This window comes from Heliangelus exortis, chromosome 13, assembly GCF_036169615.1.
Source record: "Heliangelus exortis chromosome 13, bHelExo1.hap1, whole genome shotgun sequence".
NCBI classification, from domain to species: Eukaryota; Metazoa; Chordata; class Aves; order Apodiformes; family Trochilidae; genus Heliangelus; species Heliangelus exortis.
The window spans coordinates 17,685,668-17,710,645 of record NC_092434.1 but is presented as its reverse complement, the minus strand read 5'-3'; the positions used below and the strand labels follow the sequence as shown (position 1 = coordinate 17,710,645).

General features: G+C 58.5%; 4 protein-coding genes across 5 annotated transcripts in view; 2 read left to right on the top strand and 2 right to left on the bottom strand.

Annotated features, from left to right (window-relative positions):
* ATP6V0D1 (ATPase H+ transporting V0 subunit d1) overlaps positions 1 to 1,494 on the bottom strand; it is a 40,928-nt gene extending 39,434 nt beyond the window's left edge. Inside the window, exon 1 of the mRNA XM_071757144.1 lies at positions 1,258 to 1,494. Within this exon, the coding sequence (XP_071613245.1) occupies positions 1,258 to 1,387 (130 nt within the window). The 5' untranslated portion in view covers positions 1,388 to 1,494. The remainder of the gene's footprint in view (positions 1 to 1,257) is intronic.
* A 4,740-nt stretch (positions 1,495 to 6,234) lies between these two features.
* AGRP (agouti related neuropeptide) lies at positions 6,235 to 11,220 on the bottom strand. Its single transcript, XM_071757142.1, has 4 exons — positions 9,343 to 11,220; positions 8,074 to 8,254; positions 7,674 to 7,768; positions 6,235 to 6,485 (listed from the first exon to the last, which is right to left on the bottom strand). Exons 2-4 carry the CDS (start codon positions 8,237 to 8,239, stop codon positions 6,294 to 6,296), a joined length of 453 nt encoding a protein of 150 aa, XP_071613243.1. The 5' UTR covers positions 8,240 to 8,254; positions 9,343 to 11,220; the 3' UTR covers positions 6,235 to 6,293.
* A 1,372-nt stretch (positions 11,221 to 12,592) lies between these two features.
* On the top strand, positions 12,593 to 16,982 carry LOC139802210 (SNF-related serine/threonine-protein kinase-like). The gene is made up of 5 exons (XM_071757138.1): positions 12,593 to 13,234; positions 14,602 to 14,743; positions 14,947 to 15,159; positions 15,257 to 15,394; positions 15,529 to 16,982. The coding sequence occupies exons 1-5, from the start codon at positions 12,646 to 12,648 to the stop codon at positions 16,337 to 16,339; spliced, it is 1,893 nt and encodes a 630-aa protein (XP_071613239.1). The 5' UTR covers positions 12,593 to 12,645; the 3' UTR covers positions 16,340 to 16,982.
* A 1,779-nt stretch (positions 16,983 to 18,761) lies between these two features.
* On the top strand, positions 18,762 to 24,032 carry SETD6 (SET domain containing 6, protein lysine methyltransferase). Of its 2 annotated transcripts, XM_071757141.1 has the most exons (9): positions 18,762 to 18,882; positions 19,606 to 19,704; positions 19,793 to 19,937; positions 20,448 to 20,589; positions 20,803 to 20,997; positions 21,152 to 21,275; positions 21,448 to 21,628; positions 21,815 to 21,957; positions 22,422 to 24,032. In XM_071757141.1, the coding sequence occupies exons 1-9, from the start codon at positions 18,856 to 18,858 to the stop codon at positions 22,731 to 22,733; spliced, it is 1,368 nt and encodes a 455-aa protein (XP_071613242.1). In that variant the 5' UTR covers positions 18,762 to 18,855; the 3' UTR covers positions 22,734 to 24,032. The 2 variants fall into 2 exon arrangements, with proteins under 2 accessions (XP_071613242.1, XP_071613241.1); XM_071757140.1 differs by lacking the exon at positions 19,606 to 19,704 and having other exon boundaries at positions 18,809 to 18,882; positions 22,422 to 23,465.
* Positions 24,033 to 24,978: the final 946 nt, after the last annotated feature.

Here is a 24,978-nt window from a genome sequence, read left to right as displayed (position 1 = left end):
AAAGGGGAAGTTTCCCAGAGGGAAGGTTATAAAGTGATAGTTTAGGGCAGGCTGAAACTTCCCATTAGCAAGAAAGCAGGAAAACCTCCTACCCCTATCTTTCAGGCTCTGGGCATCATAGCAAGAACTCCAGAGACTGCCACAAGCTGGGAGCTGAAAAAATCCTGGGCTGAAAAGGGAATTCTGTCCTGAATAAAGCTATCCTGGGTATTTTTAAGGCAGAGACTAAGGCACATCTTAGTGCCTTACATGCAAGTCTGCTGCTCATCACCTGTGAGCAGCTCCAGGACACTCACACCCAGGGCTCAGCTGGCCAAGGACCCCTCTAGACAGTCAATATTCATTTCAGTCCCTCAGCAGTGACCATGAGGATAAAGCTGAGGCTTAACCAGCATTTTTAGAAGAAACAATAATCCAATAATTACAGTCCCATTGACCAAAACAACCAGCATCTTTAGGAACACACGTTTCTAGCCCATTTCAGTAGAGACCTGATTTTGATCTTTGTGTTGTGACCCAGGTTTTGGGCATTAATGAGGGAAAACTGCTGAGCAGGTCCCTGATCCAGAGGAAGAGGTCAGGACTGCCTGGTTAAGGTGATGAGCTGCTCCCAGGTGAGGAGTGTATCACAGAGAGAAACCCTCACAGCTCCCCAGGTGTGTACACACTCACCCAGGAAGCAGCCAAGGGCTGGAAGGGGGAATTAATCTTAAAATAGAACTCAAGATTACAAAGGGTAATTCACCAGGGAATTCTTCCCCAGCAATCTCTCAGCACCAGCAGGTACTTTTCTAGGTGGAATCTCCACAAAACCTGATCCCGGGGACCAGGGATTCCGTGAGATTAACCCGAATAATCTCACCTCTGGCCTTGGGAAGGTTTTCCTGCTCTGCTGCCATTTGGGAAAGGAAAAAGCAGGACAGGCGGCTTGGCAGCAGAGCCCGAGCAGCCCTCCCGGCTCCCAGGACACGGGGAGAGCCAGAGTTACCCTGGAGTCGCCTGAGGAAAACCCCAGGAGCTGAGCCACCGCCTCAGCCCCCGGGCCGGGCTGAGAGGGAAACTGAGTCAGCTGAGCTGAGGAGGGAGAAAGCTGAGAAAAGGCCTCAAACTGCCGCTCTGAGCTCTTTTTGCTCCCTGTCCCCAAGCCCCTCACCTCCCCCCCCCTCACTCCAGGCGGCTTCTCCCCTCAGCACAGCGGTGACGGGGGGGGGGGATATCCCGGTCCCTCCCGCCTCACCGCCCCCCTCCGCCGCTCACCCTCCAGGCTCTCGCACTGCACCAGGTTGACGTAGTCCCCTTGCCGCAGCACCCCGGCTTTAAAACCCCGCACCAAGCCCTCCAGGTAGCCGTTATCCACGTTAAAATAGAGCTCCGGGAAAGACGACATGGCGGCCGCCGGGAGACACCGGGGAGGGAGGGGGGGGGGGGCTCCTCACGTGACCTCCCCGCCGCTCACGTGACCCCCAAAGCCACGCCCCCCTTCTTCCCGGAAGTGGCGCTGGGGGGGGGGGTGGAATCATGGAGTCACAGAATGGGCTGGGTTGGAAGGGAGCTCAGAGCTCATCAAGTCCAACCCTTGCTCCACTCCCCCCGTGGTTCCCAGCCCATGGCACTGAGTGCCACATCCAGGCTCTTTTGAAATATCTCCAGGGATGGAGAATCCACCCCTTCCCTGGGCAGCCCATTCCAATGGCTGAGCACCCTCTCTGCAAAGAATTCTTTCCTAATATCCAACCTAAACCTCCCCTGGCAGAGCTGCAGCTCTGCCAGGGGAGGTTTAGGTTGGATATTAGGAAAAAATTCTTTAATCCATGCCCTCTTGTCCCACTGATATCTGCCCAACCCCCCCCTGGCTCCAACCTCCTTTCAGGGAGTTGGAGAGAGTGATGAGGTCTCCCCTGAGCCTCCTCTTCTCCAGCCTCAACACCCCCAGCTCCCTCAGCCCTTCCTCACAGCACTTGTGCTGGATCCCTTCCCAGCCTCCTTGCTCTTCTCTGGACCTGCTCCAGCACCTCAAGCTCCTTCCTGAGCTGAGGGGCCCAGAACTGGACACAGGACTCAAGCTGTGGCCTCCCCAGGGCTGAGCACAGGGGCAGTCGAAACTTCTCTCAAGGCTTTTTCTGGTGCTTGACCTTGAAGGCCTTAATTTTCCTTTTACCTTTTTCCTTTTACCTGAGGCAAGTTCCAGTCAGAGAAGGTCTGGAGGCCAAGGGCACAGCTTCTGAAGACTTCTTGAGGGCATCTTGGGTCCTGGTTCCCTTTCCCAGATCCATATTCTGTCTGGTAGTTTGAAGTCTTGTAAATACTTACGTGGAGCTTTCCATAAAGGCTGCAAAGTACTGGAGTGTTTGGAGGCCAAGCAGATCTTGGTTTCCTGCATGTCAGGTGATTTTTTTCTTGTCATGGTGATTTTTTTTTCTTGTCTTCTGCTGGCAGCAGAATCCCTTCCCTGGACCTGCTGGCCACGCTGTTCCTGAGCCAGCCCAGGATGCCATTGGCCTTCTTGGCCACCTGGGCACACTGCTGCCTCCTCTTCAGCTTCCTGGCAATCCAGACTCCCAGCTCCCTTTCTGCCACTCTGTGCCCAGCCTGGAGCTCCCCATGGGGTTGTTGTGGCCAAAGGGCAGGACCCAGCACTTGGAATGTTGAACCTCATCCCCTTGGGATCAGCCCAACTCTCCAGTCTCTCCAGGTCCCTCTGCAGAGCCCTCCTGCCTTCCAGCTGATCCACACTCCCCCCAGCTTAGTGTCATCTGCAGATTTGCTGATGATGGACTCAATCCCCTCATCTAAATCATCAATACAGATATTAAACAGCTCTGGGCCCAACACTGATCCCTGGGGGACACCACGAGTGACCCACTGCCATCATTCCAGGTGATGAGTGAGCTGAGCAGGTCTTGTTCATGGAGTCTGCAGAGGAGTCAGGGTAAAACCACAAGCAGTCACCAGCTCCTGTCAGTCACTCTTACCTGAAGCACATGCTCAGCTCCAGAAATGGCTTGCAGCACATTAATTAATCCCTGTTAACTAACTGTTGGCACCACCCTGGTAATGAGGTGCTCAGAGCCAAACAGCCATCACAGCAGGATATTCCAGAGGCACTGCAAGAAGCTTCCCCCCTCCTCTTTCCAGAGGGTAGGAAACTTAAATGAGAGCAGTTTTATTCCTGCCACCCTTGGTCCCTCCATGATGGTGGCCATGGGGCTGTGGCCTTCTCTGGGCCCCCTCCGTCACCCTGCGCCCAGATCGACTTTTTTGGGGGATTTTTTTCTTTTCTAAGGGATTTTTGCAGCCTCCTCCTCTGCCGGCGGCCTGGATGAGGCGTCAGGGAATCACAGAAATCACAGAAATCACAGAAATCACAGAAATCACAGGACCTTCCCTGTCAGGGGGATCGGGTCCAACTCCCGTCCCTGTGTGGGAGGGAGTTATATTTAATAAATATAAATTAATGTATTTAATTAACTTTTGTAAATTGTTTAAATAATTAAATAGAAATTAACGGGTTTAAATATATTTAAATGTAAATATTAAAAATACATTTAATTTACTAGGTGCACTGAAGTCAAGCTTTGTCCTCTTGGATAAACGACTTCACCACAGAACCAGCAGAACCTGGAGATGGAGACAAGAGGGGCCCAGCCCTGCTTGGCCCTGGGGGACTCGGTTCTGACCCAAAAAATGGGATGTGGAGCTGGGCTCACCGGAGCTGTGTCCGGGATTTGCCACCCAGCAGGATGGATCTGCTGGAGAAGGGATTAACAAAAGGAGATCAGAGGATGACTTCCCAGAAAACTGCCAAGGACACCCCTCAACAGGATGCAGGATCCAGGAAACTGGGTAAATCCTGCAATTCCAGGAAACCTGATGAGTTTTATATACTTTTTTTTAAATTTATTATTATTATTTTGTTTTATTTATTTTTTATTTTTAGTTATTTTTAGTTATTTATTTTACTTTTTATTATAATTTATTTTCTTATATTTTTTATTATTTTTTATAATTTTTTTTTATTTTACAATGAGTTTTGTATCTATTTATCTGGCAGCAGACCATGGCTGCTGTCCCCTGAGCCACCCACGACTCTGAGGACTCTGGTGCATCCAGTGCCTGCTGCTGAAACCCCAAACCAGCTGGCAGGGAGTTCTTCCACCAACCAAATCTCATGGCTATCCCTGTCCCTGCACCCCCAGCATCATCCCAGTGCTTTCTGAAGTCCTCTGACTGCTTCCCTGGGCAGCTCCTTCCATTGCTCTGCTGCCTCTGGGTGAAAAACATCAAACCTCAACCTCCCTGCCATTTCCCTGACTCCTCTCTTCAGCCCCAGGAGTGAAGGGATCAGTGCCAGCCCCATCCCATTCCCTGGTGAGGGGGAGCTCACCCCTCAGCCTCCTTTTCCCCAAATCCAGGTGGCCCCAGCTCCTCCTCTCCAGACCCTCCAGCACCCTCCTGGCTCCCCTTTGGATGCTCTCCAGGAGTTTGATGCCCTCCCCACACTGCAGTGCCCAAACCTCCACACAGCACTGGTTGGACTGGGTGATCCTGGAGGTCTTTTCCAATCCCAAACATTCTGGGATTCTCTGAGGCTGTTGCAGTGCAGAGCAGAGCAGGACAATCCCCTTCCTTCCCTGTGCTTGATCCCCAGGACAGGATTTGTCCCTCCTGGCTGCACAGGGACACTGCTGGCCTGGAGTTTGCCAGAAAAAATCTGAATTTGGTGGCATTTATCATCAAGCAGGACCCCCCAGGTCCCTCTCCACCAGTCTGTCCTTGGCACCAGGGTTGCAGAGTTCAGCTGCATTATTATTAATTGATTTTTAATTGAGGCTCTGCTCTGGTGAGACCCCCCCTGCAGTGCTGGGTCCAGTTCTGGAGTCCCCAGCAGCAGAAGGACACAGAGCTCCTGGAAGGTGTCCAGAGCAGAGCCACTGAAATGCTTAGAGGGCTGAGCAGCTCCCTGGGAAGCCAGGCTGAGGGATTGGGGTTGTTCAGCCTGGAGAAGAGGAGGCTCCCAGGTGAGCTCAGAGCAACCTTCCAATATCTGAAGGGGCTCCAAGAAAGCTGGGGGAGGGCTTTGGACACGGGGGGGTAGGGAGAGGACAAGGGAAATGGGTTAAAACTTGGAGAGAAAGGGGAGATTGAGGTTGGACATGAGGAAGAAATTCTTTAATTTGAGGGTGCTGAGCCCCTGGCCCAGGCTGCCCATGGAAGCTGTGGCTGCCCCATCCCTGGCAGTGTCCAAGTCCAGGCTGGATGGGGCTTGGAGCAACCTGGGCTGGTGGGAGGTGTCCCTGAAGCCCTGGATGAGCTTTAAGGTCCCTCCCAACCCAAACCAGTCTGGGATTCTGTGGCTGGAGAAGGGGCAGGCAGTCACCCCTCAGCCCCAGCAGCCCAGCTGCCTCCTCTCTCCACTTCCACACCTTTCATCTTTTCAGCTTTAAGGTCCCTTCCAGCCCAAGCCATTCTCTGACATTATTAATCACTAACTCACACTGTTACCCTCACAAATGGGGGTGTAAGCAGGAGGAGCTGATGCTCTGTGCCCCCTTGCTCACTGACTCCCAGGGCTGGCAGGTCCCTGGGTTTGAGCCACCCTGAGCAGTGCTGGCCATGAAGGGGAGTTCCCTGGGTGGAAAAAAACCAAAAAACCCCCCAGCAATGTTGAACAAACAAATGTTGGTTTGTGCAGGGTGTGCTCTGGGTACCTGCAGAAGGAGGAAAGGTGCTCAGTGAGTATCACAGCTGCCCCATCCCTGGAAGTGTTGAGTTCCAGGTTGGATGGGGCTTGGAGCAACCTGGGCTGGTGGGAGGTGTCCCTGGTGGGGACAGAGCTCCCAGGTGGGCTCAGAGCAACCTCCCAATATCTGAAGGGGCTCCAAGAAAGCTGGGGGAGGGCTTTGGACACGGGGGGGTAGGGAGAGGACAAGGGAAATGGGTTAAAACTTGGAGAGAAAGGGGAGATTGAGGTTGGACATGAGGAAGAAATTCTTGAATTTGAGGGTGCTGAGCCCCTGGCCCAGGCTGCCCATGGAAGCTGTGGCTGCCCCATCCCTGGCAGTGTCCAAGTCCAGGTTGGATGGGGCTTGGAGCAACCTGGGCTGGTGGGAGGTGTCCCTGAAGCCCTGGATGAGCTTTAAGGTCCCTTCCAACCCAAACCAGGTTGGGATTTGATGCCCGGGCACCCCCATCCCCCTCTCCCGGGTGGATGGAACCATTCCCACTCGTGGATTTGCCAAGGGGGGTTTATTAGGGCAGCAGAGGAGGGGGCAGGGGCTGAGGGGCGGGCAGCACTAATTCTTGCCGCAGGGCAAAGTGTTGCTGATTTTCCTGCAGTAGCAGAAGGCGTTGAAGAAGCGGCAGTAGCAGGTGGCACACGGGTCACAGCAGGGGACTTGGTGGCCCAGGCAGGACTCCAGGAGACGGACACAGCGGCGGGGAGAGCGCTCCGAGCGGTCTGAGGCTTGGAGAGCTGAGGAGAAGGGCTGGGGGGAGAGGGGAGGAGAGGGGAAAAGGGGGGGGGGGAAAGGGAAAGGGGGGGGACAAGGGGGGGGGACAAAGGGGGGGGACAAGGGGGGGGGACAAGGGGGGGGGGACAAGGGGGGGGGACAAGGGGGGGGGACAAGGGGGGGGGACAAGGGGGGGGACAAGGGGGGGGGGGAAGGGGGGGGGGGAAGGGGGGGGGGAAGGGGGGGGGAAGGGGGGGGGGAAGGGGGGGGGGAAGGGGGGGGGGAAGGGGGGGGGGAAGGGGGGGGGAAGGGGGGGGGAAGGGGGGGGGGGAAGGGGGGGGGGAGGGGGGGGGGAAGGGGGGGGGGAAGGAAGAAGGAAGAAGGAAGAAGGAAGAAGGAAGAAGGAAAAAGGAAAAAGGAAGAAGGAAGAAGGAAGAAGGAAGAAGGAAGAAGGAAGAAGGAAGAAGGAAGAAGGAAGAAGGAAGAAGGAAGAAGGAAGAAGGAAGAAGGAAGAAGGAAGAAGGAAGAAGGAAGAAGGAAGAAGGAAGAAGGAAAAAGGAAAAAGGAAAAAGGAAAAAGGAAAGGAAAAAGGAAAGGAAAAAGGAAAGGAAAAAAGAAAAGGAAAAAAAGGAAAAAAAGAAAAAGGAAAAAAAGGAAAAAGGAAAAACAAAAGGGAAAAGGAAAAAGGAAAAACAAAAGGGAAAAGGAAAAAAAAAAGGGAAAAGGAAAAAAAAAAAAGGGGGTGGGGGGGGAAGGAAAAAGGGAAAGGCTTGGTGCTGAACCACCACAGCAGCAATGAAAAACCACTCAGGAGGGAACCCGGGGGGTTTGCCCGAGCCTCTGCCAGGCTCAGCTCCAGGCTCTGCCTGTCGGGAATCCCTGCTGAGCCCCGGGAGCTCTCCCTGGGCCTCCCCCACCCTGTCCCAACCCTTTCTGCTCAGGTTTTTGAAGCAGAGCCTGAGTTTCAGTGGCACCAGGGGCTGAGCCGGGCAAAGGGCAGCGCTGCCCAGCGAGCTCCTGCTCCGGGGAGGCTCCTGGGGCTGCCTCGAGGTTCATTAATTAACCAAGCACAGGAATTGGGCTTGGAGCACCCACCTTGGTGCAGCTCCGGGCAGCTCATCCCAGCCCTGGCTGCTTCCCAGCGGGGTGAGCAGCAGATGTTCTGAGGCACAGGGAATCCCCAGGCCACCCCCAGCTCCTGGAGGTGTCTTTAGGGAGCATTACCTGGGGTTCCAGCACGCTGCCTCTCTCCACGAGGTCACCGTCAGCTTCTGGGACCTCCAGGGCCATCTGCTCCAAGCCCAGCCTGGGGAGAGCTCCTGGGAGACACGGAGAGGCTGGACAAGGAGGCTGCTGGGGTGTGGGGGTGTTCCCATTCCCCTCCCCGTTGTCATGTGCGTCCCCCCAAAAAATCATCTCCTGCTCCCTGTGGGCTGCCAGGGACAGGAGGAGCTGGGTTGCTTTAGAGGGATCCTCCCTTGCATTTCACCCTGGCCTGGGGTCCCCGGGTCAATTCAGGGTCCCTGGGTCAATTTGGGGTCCCCGGGTCAATTTGGGGTCTCCGGGTGGATGTGGCAGTGAGCAGCTGGTGGGGAGGGGGGGGATGAGGGGCCCCAGGACTCACCCGCTGGCTCTGCAGACACCTCCTTGGCTCTGGGCAGCAGGCTGGGGTAGTGGGCTCTGCCCACCCCCTCCATCCCCTTCTGCAGGTGCCCGTGGCTCAGCTGGGTGCCCAGGATGGTCTGGATGCCCTGCAGCAGCCCGCAGCACAGCAGCAGCACCCTCAGCATGGTTCTGGGGACAAACTGGCAGGGGGGGCCCGGGCAGCATCGAGTCACCCGCTGGCAGGCTGGCCTGGGCCCTGCCAGGGGACACTTCTGCCACCACAGCCACCACCCTGAGCTGGGACTTGGGAACCTTCCTCAGCACCACACTCCTGGGAGCTTCACCTGAGCCCCCCTGAGCTTGCACGGGTGCCACGGGGTACCCCACACCTTCGTGATCCCTCCACAGAGGGGGCTGAGAGGGACAGACTGAAGTTTGGGGTTTTTTTTCCAGAAGCTGAGGCTCTCCCTGCCCCAGGCACAGCTCTCAGCAGCTCCCCTGGGCCTGGGCATCCCCTGCCCACACACACACGTGGACACAGCTCCTGCCAGGCTCTGTGCACGCTGGTTTTAAAGACCAGAAGCTACATCTGGGCTTGGGTGTGGGACAGGAACCAGCACTGGGGTCACACCACTCATCCCCAGGTACCACCCCAGACACAGCTGCATCCCCACCAGCAGGGAATGCATTCCCAGTCCATCCTGGGCTCTGCTCCCACACTTCCATGCCCAACCTTAGGTGCAGGGGTGATGGCCAAGGCTGATGCAGGGAGCTCCAGCCCCTCTGTGCCACCAAGTTACCTAAAAAAAAACCCCAACTGGAGGTGATGTGGCTTCCAAGCGGGAAGCCTTGGAATTCCAGGGGATGTCCCACTGCCTGGGACAGGGACACCATCATCAGGAGATGGCCCCTAGCTGGTCCTGCCCCCCGGGGCAGGGTGTGCTCCATGCTTGGGCAGGGCGATGCAGCAGAAGGAAAGAAGATGGGGAAGAAGGAAGAAGGAAGGGTGAAGCCCTAAGTACTGAGGAGAAGGTGAGGCTGGGCTGGAGGGGACTCAGCAGGCTTCCCCCGGGAAGGACTCTGCACAGAGCTGGGGGACTGCAAGTGCCACACAGGCTCGGGCACCCGGTGCTGCTGTGGCAGCCCAGGCTCTCCAGCCCCTCCTCACCTCCCCATTCCCAAAAAAAACCGCCCGACTCTGCCGGGAGAGATCCCTGAATGCCGTGTGGAGCCCCACGGCCAGGGGTATCCCATCCCCAAAGCCCCCAGCCCCGCTGCCAGCACTGACCTCTCCGGGCAGGGAGGGGAATCACGGCTCCACCGACCCCGCAGGGCGCGCTGCCACCGCTCTGCCTCGATGTCCTCTTCCCCACATCCTCCCTGGGATTTATATCAGCTTTCTGTTAATTAAGTGCTGCAGCCACATGACTCTGCTAAGGACCGGGTAGGTGGGCTTCTCTGGAAACCAAGGCTTTGTCTGGCCCCAGAGGCAACCAGAGGGAGGGAGGGAGGGAGGGAGAGAGGGCTCCTTCTCCATGCCCTGCACAGCTGCAGGGAGGAACTGATCCCCTCTGGTTCCAAATCCCCAAGTTTCTTGGGAGTCATCCCCACCACCGTTCCAGGCCTCTTCCCTTCTCAGCTGTGCCTGAGCACATCTCCCTGTTCCTGGCTAGAAAAACACCAGGGCTGCAGGATTCTCACCAAAGCCACGCTGGGGGCTCTGCTGCCCACCCCTGGCTCCTGCCAGGTGCCTGCCCACCACCCAGAGCCTCCCGAGTCCTCCATCTCCCATTCACGTATCCTTTGGAAAACCTGCAGCCCCTGTGCTCTTGGAGGAGCTCCCTTGGTGCATCCCAGGCTCCAGGGGGGGAAGGAAGGGCCCGGCTGCTTGCTGGTCCCCAGCACTCCCTGTCACAGCTGTCCTATGGGGCTCCTTGGTGCCAAGACCTTCGGGAGCTGCTCCGGGAGCTGCAGCCCGTCACGGGACAGGCACCGGTGGAGGTGGCACCGGTCAGGACTGCAGGAGGGACATGTCACACCACATGCCTGCTGCTCTTCCTTCATCAGCTCCACAGCAGCACGGGGACAGCTGCCTCAGACAGTTTGGACCCGCAGGTCCCAGCACATTGCCAGGAGGAGAACCCCACCCTGACACCCGTGGGCCGAGAGGAGCCAGGGCAGGGGGCTCAGCCAAGGGGGCTGTGGAGGGAGATGCTGCCCTGGGGGGCAGAACCAGCTGGGGGCCATCTCCTGATGATGGTGTCCGTGTCCCAGGCCACACTGTCCCCTCCTGCAGTGACAGCCTGCAGGGCCACCAGCTCTGCTCTGCCTGGCTTCAGCCCTGCAAGGATAAGGGGGGATAACACCCCAGGGGGGTTCAGCACCCGGCACAGCACCCAGTTGTACCCTGAGTACCCCAATATTCCCTCCTCCAGGTCTCCAGACCCCCCCGGGCACCCCCATATCGCCAGCCCCCAAGTCTTCGGCACCCAGGGTACCCCAATACCCCCACCTCCACTGCCCAGCACCCCTCTCATCCCCATAGAGCACAGCCCCAGCCCGGACACCCCACACAGCACCCAGCTGCCTCCTGCACGCCTGGATGGAGCCTTATCCCGGGTGGGGGGCAGGTCCTGCGTGGCAGCCCCCTAATTCCCGCTCCCGGAGCCTCGCTGGGTGCCGGGTACCCCACGAAGCCCCCGGCCCCTCCCGCCCCCGCTCCCCCGGCCCCGTTTGCGGCGGGTTCTCGGGAAGCCACGAGCGGTGCCGGCGGCTCGGAGCCCATAAAGTCCATAAAGTCCGCTCCGTGCGCGGCCCGGGGGCCGGTAACGAGCTAAACGAGGCCACCGACCGCTTCCAGGAAAAGCTGGGGGGGAAAAGGGGGGTCCCGAACGGGAGGGAGCGGGAGCCGGGGCGAGCACGGCGGAGGTGCCCGTGGGTGGGCAGGAGTGGCCACGTCCCACGGCAGGACCCCCGGGAGACAAACCCGGCGCGGGGGGGCTCGTCCTCTCTCTTCCTGGAAGCGGTGGGCGGTGGGCGAGCTGCTCATTTAGCTCATTAGCGGTCCTCGTTACCGCTAATGACAAACTCAGCCCCCGCCGCCGCCCACCCCGGGCACTAATGGGGACCGAGGGCCCCGCTTTGGGAGAGGGGAGGGAAAGGGGGGCAGCCCCCCTCCCTCCTCCTGCTCCTCGGGAGGTGCGATGAGCATCACCCCGGCCTCAGCCCCCCTGGCAGCGGGGTCGGGGCCCTTTAAGGCGCGAGCCCGGAGCCGCCGTGACGTCATCGAGCGGGCGCGCGCGGGCAGCCGCAGCCCCGGCTCCGGCTCCGGCTCCGGCTCCGGTCCCCGTGAGTGCGGCCCCGCCGGGGGGTACCGGGGGCTTGGGGGGGGGGATGATGGGGAGAAGGGAGTGTTGGGGGGTCCTGGGGGGCTTGGGGGGTGGTGATATGGGGGTGTCCCGGGTAGCTGGAGGTGGGGGGATGGGGATGACATACTGGGGAGTGGAGGGGGGGTACTGGGGTAGCCTGGGTGCTGGCGATATGGGGGTGCCCGGGGGGGCTGGAGAGCTGGAGGAGGGAATAGTGGGGTGCTCACGGAGCTGGAGTCATGGGGAGCCGGTGGCGGGGTATGGGGGAGCCCAAGGGTGATGGGAGATTGGAAGTGAGTGTTGGGATAGCCAAGGTGCTGGAGAGCTGGGGAGGGGGATAGGGGGGTGTCTGGGAGGCTGGGGACCTGGGGGTGGGTGCTGTGGGGTGCTGGGGAGAGGGGGTTGGGGTTTTTTAGGGATGTCTAGGGTGCTGGAGAAGTGGAGGTGAGGGTATCGGGGTGCTCAGGGTGCTGGAGAAGTGGATGTAGGGATATGGGGGTAACTTAGGGTGCTGAGGAGTGATGGTGGGGGTGCTGGGTTGTCTAGGGTGCTGGGGAGTGGAGGTGAGAGTATTGGGGTGCTCAGGGTGCTGGGGAGTGGATGTAGGGATATTGGGGTACCCTAAGGTGCTGGGGAGTGGAGGTGAGGGTACTGGATGCTCAGGGTGCTGGGGATGTGGATGTAGGGATATTGGGGTGCTCTAGGTTGTTGAGGAGTGAAGGTGGGGGTGCTGGGCTGTCTAGGGTGCTGGGGAGTGGAGGTGGGGGTATTGGGGTGCTCAGGGTGCTGGGGAGTGAAGGTGGGGGTGCTGGGTGCTCAGGGTGCATGGACGTAGGGATATTGGGGTGCCCTAGGGTGCTGGGGAGTGGAGGTGAGGGTATTGGGTTGCCCTAGGGTGCTGGGGACTGAAGGTGGGGGGTACTGGGTTGTCTAGGGTGCTGGGGACCTGGATGTAGGGATATTGGGGTGCCCTAGGGTGCTGAGGAGTGAAGGTGGGGGTATTGGGGTGCTGGGGAGTGAAGGCAGGGGTACAGATCCCCAGATAACCACCAGGTTCCTGGACGTGGGGTGTTGGGGTTGCCCAGGGGGTGCCGGGGCCTCCTCTGTCCTGGGCATCCTGGTGCCCCCGGTGTCAGAGGTGCCGGGTAGCATTTGGGGCCTCCCCATCCCCCCCGCCCCGCAGCGCTCACCCAACCTCCCTCCCTCAGCCCCCTGAGGCCGCCATGGCGGGGGCTCAGGGCTGCGGCGAGGGGCAGATGGCGGGGCTGTACGACCTGGAGCGCACGCTGGGCAAGGGGCACTTCGCGGTGGTGAAGCTGGCACGGCACGTGTTCACCGGGCAGCGCGTGGCCGTCAAGGTGATCGACAAGAGCAAGCTGGCGGGGGAGGCGGCGGGGCAGCTCCTGCAGGAGGTGCGCTGCATGAAGCTGGTGCAGCACCCCAACGTGGTGCGGCTCTACGAGGTCATCGACACCCACGCCAAGCTCTACCTCATCCTGGAGCTGGGCGACGGAGGGGACATGTTCGACCACATCATGAGGCACGAGGGCGGGCTGGCCGAGGCCAGGGCCAAGCACTACTTCGCCCAGATCGTCCACGCCATCTCCTACTGCCACAAGCTCCACGTGGTGCACCGCGACCTCAAGCCCGAGAACGTCGTCTTCTTCCAGGAGCAGGGGGTGGTCAAGCTGACCGACTTCGGCTTCAGCAACCTCTTCCAACCCGGCAAGATGCTCACCACCAGCTGTGGCTCCCTGGCCTACTCGGCACCCGAGATCCTCCTGGGGGATGAATACGATGCCCCGGCTGTCGGTAAGGACTGGCTCTCCCTCCTGGGGACGTGCCTCTTGCCTGTCCCTTGCTTGCACCATGGTCCTGCCAACTGGGTGGCACTGCTCTTTTGGCCCCTTATGCTGGGAGCACTCATGGGTGGTGGCACTGACACGTCCCAGAGAGGAATCCTGACCCTTGGGTGCTCCCCGGCCCCGGCACAGGGTGGTCCTCCTTGTGAAGACCTTCCCTGTGCACACTGAGATCCTGCAGAGTGAGGGTTTGTGGCAGGGAGGGATGGTTTGTGGCAGGGAGGGATGGTTTGTGGCAGGGAGGGATGGTTTGTGCTGGGCTAGCAGGCTGCTAGCATCAGGCAGGGCTCAGGAGCAGCAGTGTGAGAGCACAGGCACCAGAGAGCTTGTGGTGATGTGAGGGGTGATGCCGGAAGGAAACCTCCTCAGGATGCTGGTGTTTGGGTGGAGGAGTTCCAAAAGTTTCTTCTGCTGCATCCCCGCCCTGCAAACCACTTCCTCTCCACACCTCCCAATGCCCATCCTCCCCTGGAGGGCTGGGAAGCCCATCTCGGGGTGCAGGAAGTCAGGCTGGGGACACAGAGAGGCTCTGCTGGGAAGGGAAGTGGGACCCAAGCCAGTTCTGCTGGAATCTGGGGCAAGAGGATTTAGCAGAACAAAACAGAGAGCCCTTGAAGGAAAAGGCTCAGCGTTGGCTCAGGGAAAAGACGTCTCCGGGGCTGAGAACAGGGAGGGCTTGTGGTGATGACAGGAAGATAATCTGGTGGCTCTGTGAAGGGAAATGAAAGGAGAAAAGTGGTGCAGATGATCCGGGTTCAAACACAGACCCTGGGCTTGAGAAGCTGAAGGTCTGAACGGGGAGCCCTGGGTGTGCTCAGCATCCTAAAACAACACGGAGTTTATGTACTGGAGGAGTGGGTGAAGGTGTTGCTGGCTCCATCCCTGTCCCCTGGAGAGCTTGGATGGGTGCTGCGTGGCCCTGTAGTGTCCCTGCTGGCACAGCCCAGTGCTGGGATGGTCACAGTGGGATCTGTTTGGGAACTGGGAAGCTGAGGAATGACGTGAAATGGTGCTGTGGGTGGGTGGCCAGAAGGGGACAGAGCCTGGGGCTGGCCTCCCTGTCCCAACCTGGGGAAGACCTCAAGTGCTTTGGTCAAGTTTGACACCTGCTTGGATGTGAGGATGGGCAGGGTCCTTCCCTGCCTTGGTGAGGTTGGGGTCCCTCTGATTGTGAGGCAGGACCTGGCAGCTGTTGCCTGCGAGGAGCATCCCAGTGAGCACTGGTGTCTGCTGGATCAGCACGGGGAGGAGGGGGCTGGTGGGGGTGGCCCCTCCAGGGTGGGCAGGCACAACCTGAACTGCTGCTGCTTCTTGCAGACATCTGGAGCCTGGGGGTCATCCTCTACATGCTGGTGTGTGGCCACCCCCCCTTCCAGGAGGCCAATGACAGCGAGACCCTCACCATGATCATGGACTGTCGCTACACCGTGCCCCCGCACGTCTCGGCACAGTGCGCTGAGTAAGCACCTCTTGCCCCCCAGACTCCCGTGGACCTCAACTCCCTGCCCCCCCAGGGTGGGTGCCGTGTCCCCGGGGGATACCTGGGGACAGAGGTGGGAAAATGCCTGGGACAGATGCCTGAAATGGGGGCGAAGCTGCGGAGTTGGGGGGTTTCTCGTGCTGCTGCTGCTGCTGCTGCAGGGCACCCCTTTCCCCCCTCAGTCTCATCTCCAGGATGCTGCAGAGGGACCCAAAGCAACGAGCGTCCCTGGAGGAGATCGAGGGCCACGCGTGGCTGCAGGGCGTGGACCCCTCCCCCGCCAGCCGCTGCCTGCTGCCCCTCACCTCTCACAAGCGGGTTTCCCAGGAGGAGCACGAGATCATCCTCCAGGCCATGACCTGCGGGAACATCGCGGATCGGGACACCATCCAGGAGTGAGTGCTGGGGTGGGGTCCCCAGGTGGGGGCACCCCGTGAGGGGGCTCCGGGGGGGTTGCTCCCACGCTGATGGGGTCACCTGTGTCCCGTGCAGGGCGCTGGAGGCTGATCGCTACAACCACGTCACGGCCACCTATTTCCTGCTGGCAGAGAGGATGCTGCGGGAAAAGCAGGAGAAGCAGGGCCACCCCCTCAGCCTGGTTTACAACCTGGCCAAGGAGGTGCAGAGCAGGTGAGCCCCCCCCCCCCCGCTGACCCCCACCCCACAGTCACCCCACCCCAGTCCCTGTCCCCTCCCTCACCGCAGCCCATACCGCAACCCCGGGCTGGGTACCAACACCTCCCTGCTTCCCTCCCTGTTCTCAGGACCGACTTACCAGACACCTTTGGGCCTGCGGGTGGTGCTGGTGCTATCTCACCCTTCTCAGAGGTGTCAGGCAGCCTCACCACAGGGGCCCGGCTGTCCCCCCTGCCCACCGGAGGGGACATCGGCGGCCGTCAACCCCCGAGGACCCTGCTGAAGGTCCCCGCTGTTGACACCACCATCACCAAGAGCACCCCAGCCCTGAAGCAGATCTGTGAGGAGGAAGAGGAGGAGGAAGAGGCAGAGGAGGGGAGGCCCAGCACCATGGAGAGGAAGAGCAGCTCACTGAACCAGGAGCAGATGAGAGCCTTCCTGCATGGCCGCCGCTGCGGCGAGACCTGGGGGCCGGGGGCAGCCTGGGCTGGGATGAGCCGGGGCTGGCGTCCCCCAGCCATGCGGGGGGACAGAACCGACCCCCCCAGGAGGGAGGGGGACACAGAGGCTGGGGGCTCCTTGGCAGAGCCCCCTGAGGACAGGGAAGCTGCTGTCGCCCTGCAAAGCGGCTCCGTTGGGGTGGTGCAGGGGGCAGAGATGGCTCCTGCCACCCTCCCGAGCCCCACAGACAAGTGCCCAGAGCAGGGGGCATCTCCCAGCCCCTCCCAGCAGTCAGGGGAGAGTTTGGGCCCGGCAGGCACCGAGGGGGGCGTGGAGAAAGTGATCAAGTTGGACCCCAACAAGGGCAAGGGGGGCAGCCTGCGGGACAGGCTCCTGCAGTTCCCGCTCTGTGAGAAAGCCCTGGCATTCAAACTCCAGCCCGGATCCAAGGAGAGTCTCCTGTCCCTGGGGCAGTTCAACTGCTGCCATGTCATTTAATCCCCCGGCTGAGGTCCTGGCCCCACCGTGGGGTCCCAGGGGGTGCTGCTCACCTGCCGTGGGGCAGCATGGAGTTGGGTCCCCTGCTTTGTCACCCACGGTGCCGCCCGACTTGCACCCACCCGGGGCACCTTCTGTGGCTGCCCCGGGTTGGGTCCATCCACGGACGGGCCACAAAATGTCCCCAAACCTCTGGGGCAGCTTCACAGCCCCGCCGGGGCTGGATGGAGCACGACACCTTTTTTTTTTTTTTTTTAAACTACTAGAACTAATTTTTTTAAATAGTCTATTTTAATGTAATTAAATAGAGATGGCTATATCCCCTCAACCCCTCCTGCCCCACGGTAGCCCTGGGGCTACCAGGTGCCTGCCTGCAGCCCCCCACTATCCATCCCCCTCCCCCCCAGGCTTGGGGCCAGGCACAGCCCTGCCCGTGGCTGCGCGTGACCCGAGCCCGTCCCTTGGGCCTCCCCCACAAATAAGCTTCCTATTTATTATCTCTTTGTTTTCTTGCTGGCAAGAAATGAAGGACGACCGTGGCGTGGGCCGGAGCTCAGCCCGAGCCGTGCGGCGTGCGCAGGGAAGGGATGGGAGCCACTGGCAAGCAAAGCTCATCAGGCCAATAAAATAACCTCGTGGGTTGCCCTGGCTGCAGAGTCTGACGGCAAAAACATCGCCTTCCACCCCCCCATCACGTCACCAGGGGGGTGGTTTGGGGGTGCAGGAGGCAGTGGGCTCCAACTTTCCCTGCCCAGGGCTGGTTTGGCCCTGCTGGATGCCCCCCCCGTGTCTGTGGGGGGGAGCAGCCCCCACTCGGTCCCTTCTGGGGGGAGCAGGGTTTGGGGGAGCAGGGGGTGTCTGCAGATGTCCCTCAAGGTGGAGCAGGGTTCAGCCTGCAGCTGGGTAGGGTCCAGGGGGCTCAGAGGGGAATAAAGACCAGGATGGGGAACACTTGGAAGTGCAGGGAGAGTCTGGGGCACACATGGGTTTGGCTGGAGGTCCAAGTGCACGTAGCCCAAGGGCTGTCCCCAGTAATTCTCCAGCTCCCAACCTGAGGGCAAGGGCAGGAAGCTCCCACGGAGCCTCCTATTCCCACCCCATTCTATTCTCCAGCTTCCCTCCAGCTCTGCTGTGCCTCGCCCTCTCCCATCCCTCCTATTCCTTCCTCCTTTCACATCCCCCCTCTGTTTGACTCCCCCATGTCCTCATCATCCAGTGTGCTATCCCTCTCCCTGGGGTACTGGGAGAAGGGAGTGGTGCCTCCTTGCATGTCCAATGGGATGGAGCCAGCTCCAGAAAGATTCTTGGGGAGGCAACAGTGGGAAAAGAAGCAGCACCTGAAGAACACCCCTGCCCCAGGGGCTTTTCAAGGGTAACACCTTTGCCTAAACAGGGGCTTGAACCCTGGCCCCTCAGATTAAAATCTGCTGCTGGTCCTACACCAGACCCCCTCTCCATCCTCTGGGGGATGTCCAGAATATGGAGTGAGGACCCACACCCCTTATTGTGGCACTGGTGGGACAACGTGGAGACTTACCTGGGGCCTCTTCCATCCCCACACTGTCCCAGCCAGGATGCCCCAGGGGAGGGGGGACACCCCAGGACCCTGTCTGGCTTCATGAGTTTTTCCTTGGATGCTGATGAAGGCTCTGGGGGGAGGAGGGCCCCAGGGACAGCCCAGGTCTGTAGGGGCCTCTTCAAACAGCTCCTGTGCACTAATTGGCTTCATTATGAGCAGCCATCGAGGCCATCTGTCCCCCCCTCTGAGGGGATTAATTAGAATTAGCTGGGAGAGCAGAGGGGCGACTGCCTGCAGGGGAAATCCTTGGAAGGGAGATCAGAGCTCGGTGCCTACAGCCCTGCGTGTGGATGTTGACTAAATAAGGCCGTGAGCTTAATTATCCGAACTAATTAATGGAGCTGGACCTGATGATCTCGATGGGTCGGTAGATTCAATGACTCCAAGTGGAGCCCCCCCCCCAACACACTTTTAACCCATGTCTGGTGGTGTGACCCCCCCGAGGAGGGACCAGAGCCCTGTCAGGGACACTTGGACATTGCAGAAAAGCCTCAGGAAAGAGCAAGAGGCTGTGGGGTGGGGACTGAGCCCTGGGGGGGCACCTGGATCCCGTGCAGAGACCCCCCCCAGGCCCCTCAGAGAGGCAACCTGAGGCACCGGGACCCCACAGAGACATCCTGTAATCCCTGGAACTTCAGAGGGGACCTGTGAGCCCTCTAAACAGCCCCATTAAGACCCACAAATCGCTCTGCGAGGTCTCGGAGCCTTCAGAGATGAACTCAGACACCCTCAAGAGCCCCGGAGCAGCCTCCCAGTACCCCCAGGCTCCGGACTGAGTCGGGTTGCAGATTCCTGCAGCGTTTCCCTCCTCCCTCCTCCGCCTCTTTCTGTCCCTCCGCAGCCGCCGTCAGCCCGGCCCGGCCCAGCCCGGGGTCCGGACCGCCCTCCCCAGTCCGGTCCAGCCCAACCCGGCCCGGCCCCACGCGTTCGCAGTGCCATGGCGTCGCCGCCCAAGAGGCCGAAGGTAGCGGGGGCGGGGATGGGGTCCGGACCTCAATTTCCCGGGCTCTTGAGGAGGGGTGGGGGTTCCCCCCCCAGTACGGCGGGAGGGGGGAAAGAGAGACGGCCCGGGGGGGGGGAATGGGGAATCCAGGAGCGGCCCCGTCCCGCTCCTCACCCCAGATCTGCTCCTAACCCCGGTTCCCCGATTCCCCTCCTCTCCCCGGTTCCCCTCTCCTCTCCCCGGCTCCCCTCTCCTCTCCCCGGTTCCCTCTCCTCTCCCCGGTTCCCCCTCCTCTCCCCGGCTCCCCTCTCCTCTCCCCGGTTCCCCCTCCTCTCCCCGGTTCCCTCTCCTCTCCCCGGTTCCCTCTCCTCTCCCCGGTTCCCTCTCCTCCGTTCCCCTCTCCTCTCCCCGGCTCCCCTCTCCTCTCCCCGGTTCCCCTCTGCTCTCCCCGGTTCTCTCTCCTCTCCCCCGTTCCCCTCTCCTCTCCCCGGTTCCCCTCTCCTCTCCCCGGTTCTCTCTCCTCTCCCCGATTCCCCTCCTCTCCCCCGTTCCCTCTCCTCTCCCCGGTTCTCTCTCCTCTCCCCGGTTCCCCCTCCTCTCCCCCGTTCCCTCTGCTCTCCCCCGTTCCCCTCTCCTCTCCCCGGTTCCCCCCTCCTCTCCCCGGTTCCCTCTTTCCCCGGTTCTTCTCCCCGTTCCCTCTCCTCTCCCCGGTTCCCCTCCTCACCTCCGCCTGTCCCTCCCCAGGCGGCTGCCGGGAGCGGGATCCGGGATGGGAGCAGCGCCGATCCCCTCCCCGCTTTCCTGGCGTGGTGCGGCCGGGTCGGCGTGGAGCTCAGCCCAAAGGTGAGGCAGCGCAGCGGGTCCGGGCCGGTTCGGTTCGGTCCAGGTGTCCCCGGTTCGATTCCCTGACGGGTGTTCCCGCTGTCCCCAGGTTTGCCTGGGCCGGCAGGGCGCGGTGGCGGGGTACGGCATGGTGGCTGCCCAGGAGCTGGAGGCGGGAGAGGTTCTGTTCAGTGTGCCCCGAACCGCGCTGCTCTCCCAGCACACCGGCTCCATCCACGGCCTCCTGGAGCAAGGTGAGTGCAAGCAAGGGCTGCTGCAGCCTCCTTCGTGCCTGTGCCCAGGGAAGGGGTCTGGGATGAAGCCCGGGGAACATTCCTGGAGCGGGGCTGTCAGCCACAAGGTGGGAAAGGGCACCTCAGTCTTTCCTCAGGGAGCCTGGAGCCACACCAGGCCAGCACTGCAGCATCTCAGCTCAAAAACAACAACCATCCCTCCACTTGGTGCTTTCCTTGAGGCCTGGGAGAGATGCTGCTAGGAAAAAAACAGGGTTCCTTTCCTGGAGAAGCCTCCAGGGGGGCAGTGTGTGAGGTTCTGGTCATCCATTCTGGGTCTGCTTCCAACTCAGGGCAAACCCAAGTCTGGAGATGTTTTGTGGAGTAAAAACAGAACTCTGCACCCTGAGCTAAAGACAGGCAAGCAGCATTGCAGGATCAAGATTTGGTTCTTGGAATGCTTGTTCTCAGAGGAAAAGGATAAAAATCTCACCTCCGCTTACCTTTTCTCCATCATCTCTGGTTTCTCAGCCCAGGAGTCCCTGCAGAGCCAGTCTGGGTGGGTGCCTCTCTTGTTGTCCCTGATACACGAGTACACAGCCAGCAACTCCCACTGGAAGCCTTACTTATCTCTCTGGAAGGACTTCAGGAGCCTGGATCACCCCATGTTCTGGTAAGGTGCAACCAAGAGAGGTGGTGGGGTGGCCCAGGGTGACCCACGGGAGCTGCTGACCAGCTGGAACTGCTGAGTGGCTGGAACTAGATACAGGCACAGCCAGAAAATGGGGATCTAGAGCATCAGGAAGCTGAGATTTTGAAGGAGAAAGGAGTTGGGAGATCCTTCTCCCAAGAGCAGGTGGAGATAAACCTGTTTTTCTTGCAACAGGCCTGAAGAGGAACGAACAAGGCTCCTGCAGGGCACGGGCATCCCTGAAGCAGTGGACAAGGATCTGGCTAACATCCACCTGGAGTACAGCTCCATCATCCTGCCCTTCATGAAGGCCCACCCCAACATCTTTGACCCCAAGGTGCACACGCTGGAGCTCTACAAGCAGTTGGTGGCATTTGTCATGGCCTACAGGTGAGAAGCAAGGGAGAGGAGTAGGGTCCCAGGGCAATGGTTATAGGCTGTGTTATTTACAGGCTGCAGTTGCACAGGAGCTGAAGTATAAGGTGAAGCCTGCCCTGTGCTGCAAGGCAACAAAACAGGCTTGTCTCCATCTCCTTCATCTTAGCTTTCAGGAGCCTTTGGAGGAGGAAGATGAAGACGAGAAGGGGCCCAATCCTCCAATGATGGTGCCTGTGGCAGACATTTTGAATCACGTAGCCAACCACAACGCCAACCTGGAGTACTCTCCTGTGAGTCCCAAGATGCTCCACCAGGCATCATCAGGCTCTGGTTCCTCTTTGCTGCCAGGCCTTTGGGAGTGGTGGCACTGCAGGCTTTGCCCTCCTTCTTCTCCTTGCCTAAAGAGCAGCTTAGGGTGGGAGCAGGGCAGCTCCCAGAGCCTCCCCCTCTCCCTGCTTGCAGCAATGCTTACGGATGGTTACAACGCAGCCCATCAGCAGAGGACAAGAGATCTTCAACACCTATGGGCAGATGGCCAACTGGCAGCTCCTCCACATGTATGGCTTTGCTGAGCCCTACCCTGGCAACACCAATGACACAGCTGACATCCAGATGGTGACAGTGCGCAGGGCAGCGCTGCAGCGTGAGTGGCACCCGGACCTCTGAGGGGTGGAATGAAACAGGGGCCAAAGGTGACTTAAAAAAAAAAAAAAATCACCTTGTCCCACAGCATTCCTTTGGGTTTTCTGCCTCCTCTGTCTCTGCTCGCCCTCCCATCTCCTCCACTGCAGCACCAGCTGGGTTTGCATCTCTGCTGTCTTCACCACAGGTGCCAAAAGTGAAGCAGAGCAGCAGTTGGTGTCTGAGCAGTGGGACTTCTTGTGCCAGCTGGAGATGGTGGGGGAGGAAGGTGCCTTCGTGCTTGGCTGGGATGAGGTGCTGACAGAGGAAGAACTGTCCACGACCCTAAAGGTAAGCAGTGCCCTGAGGAGAGCACAGACCAAGCCTCCTGCAGCTCTACAAACCAGTGAAAGGGAAGGAGCTTGGTAAAGGCACTTTGGTACCAACACTCCTGTGTGAGAAGTGAATGAGAAGTGAGGATGGGATTGCCCAGCTCCTCAGGCTTCAAGTACTGTCACTGTACTCTTGCTTTACTGAACCAACCCCCACCAACCCCATTATAAACTGATCTTCAACAGCTCTGGGGCTGCTGCTACTTTGTGTGTAGCAGCTGAGATGTCCTCTAAGGCTGTTCTCAACACCCAGGTTTGTTTTCTGAAAGTTCTTCTAACCCCAAATTACTTGTGATTAGCCAATTTTACACTCATGAGGAACAGTTCACCCACTCCCTGCAGCTCTGAGACCACACTGCTGTAGAGAAGCCAGGCAGATGCACTCACCCTGCCCCTGGCTTGTCTCTGCCTCTGCCCTTACAGGTGCTGTGCATGTCAGAAGAAGAATTCAGGGAGTATAAGGAACAAGATGGCTGGGAGGATGACAGCGAGGAAGAGGAAAATTCTGCCCTTTCTAATGAGGCTCTCTCCAGACTGAAAACGCCTTGCAAAAAGCTCCTTTATGACAGTGTGCTGCTGACCCTGGAGTCCTACAGGTCAGACTTGAAAGCAGACCAGGACTTGTTAAATAACAAGGAGGTTTATGAGAAGCTGAGTCGAAGGGAGCAGCAAGCTTTGCACGTGCGTTATGGACAGAAAAGGATTCTGCATCAGCTCCTGGAGCTGGTGCAATAGAAACTTGGAAATGAACTGCCTGGAACTCTGCTCAGCCTTTGGCCATCTCTTCCACAGCAGCCAGAGCAGATGGTGAGATGAAATATGGGTCCACTTCTCCTCCAAATGGCACGTAGGATTTTTCTGTACCTCTACAGAAACAATTCTTCCAGAGCAGCACAGAAGTGGGTTTGGGTGGCCTGATCTTGCAGGGAGATCTCTGGAGAACAACCACCCCCTTCTTCTGGAGGACTTCAGAACAGCTCCATCTCTGAAGAGCTGCTTTAGGAAGACAGCCAGACTGTGTCACAACAGGTGGGCTCCCTCCTGTAGCACATTTAAGGCAAGAACTGCTCCTTGTTCAGATGAAGAGGGCCAAAATCCAGCTGGGTGGCTGTAGCCTTACAGAGAGAGGTTCAGAGTAAGCATCTGGCAGGTGGGAATGCTGGTAACACTAAACTCTTGACCTGTATTTTGTTACTATCAGCATTTTTAAGAGTACACACCCAATGCTCAATATTAGCAAGGTATTTCACCTCTGTACAAGGCATTTCTCTGTGGCCTTGAGACAGTTCTACAGCTGCTGGAGGTGAAGCATTTGATACACACCCTCCAGAGTTCTCTGCTGAACTCTGCACTCCCCCCCTGTGCCATCTTTACCTACATTGCTCTCTTCCCACTCAGCAGTTTTTGCCTGACAACACCCAAAGTCTGCAGGACCAGCTGTATGTAATAAAGACTGTTTCTTACCCACCCAGTGCTGTCTGCTTCAACAGGGTGCAAAGCCCTCTTGAAAAGGGGGGAAAGGGGGTGGATCTTTGCTTCTGGGATCATCACCTGGGATGGTTTTCCTTCCCTTTGACAGTGGTGTCCTGTTGTAAGAGTCCAGTCTGCCCTCCTACTGTCTCTTCCTACAGCAGACAAGAATCCAAACTAGGCAGATGGTGGATGGAAGGTTATTCTGCAACTTCTGGAACATGAAGTGCCTTATATCCAGGGTCTCAGCTGGCACAGTCACTGCTCATTCCTGGGGAGCTGACTCCAGCACCATCTTAACAGTACAAGAGGATGTGAAGTGCAGTGACCTCCCATCCTACTGCCCCAACTGGGGTTTCTGGGACTTATCCTACTTTCCAGTCCCTCTTTACACCAGCTTAACAGTTCTTCAAGCCCAAAGAGAACTAACTGGCTGTGTACAGCAGCTTTAGTACAAAACCAGAGAGACCTTTGAGTCCCTAGGACATACCAAAAAGCTCTTGCATATGGTTTGCTAGAGATAAATGGCAGAAAAAAAAAAAATACAGCATCTAGGCTAGACAAGAGTGGTTGCTTTTAATTCTCCACATCCTAACAATACAGGAGGAAGATAAACTGAGAGTTGCATCACCAGAACCTAAAAAATCCCAACTTCAGCACAACTGCTGACCTGCCAAGTAAACACCAGAGAATTGCAAGATCTGGGAAGAAATTATTCCTTTACACACAGGCAACTGAAAAACACTGCTTAGAAACAGGTGATGGAGAACCCTGCAGCAAGAGCAGAGCCATGTACAGCATCTCTTACACCCCAGCAGCCAATCCTGACCTCTCCACCCATACAACAGCAGCCACCCAGCTTTGACAAACTGGTTGCTTAAAAAGGAAAAGAAGTGAAGCTCTCTCCTACCATCCCCCAGGTTGCAAGGCAGAGGCTGAAAGGATTTTGCAGCATTAGCACCCCTGAAACCACCTCCTTGTAGCTGATGAGCAACCCTGCAGCCACCCTGGCTGAAGGGACCCATCAGAGCAGCATGTCTGGTGCCTGGGCTTGGCACCCCAGCACTTTCCTTCTCAGCAACAACCTTCTCAGAGGCAAAATTCCCCTCCCAAACTTGTCACTCCCCTCTTTCTGTCTCCACACTCTCCTCACCTTTGGCACAGGAAAGCAAGGCCCCTAAAAATTCTCCCTCTCTGACCTCAAGCCAGGAAATCAAGCTGAGTTGCTCTTGCCAGGCAGTAGCTTAAACAGTGAAAAACTGGAGGTTTTGGATGGGTGGAGCAGACTTGGAAAGACATCCAGTGGCCAGGCAGGATGGAGCTGGAGAGAATAAGCACAGGGGCACGTGCTGCATGTCATGACTTTAATGTGTAACTACAGGATGCATACATACAAGAAGTGGGAGAACTAAAGCCCAAGAACTAGAAAGGCTACAAAATACAACACATGGACCAATACTTTACAAAACATTCAAAATCCTTACAAAATGGGCTGTATTGGTCCTTTGGG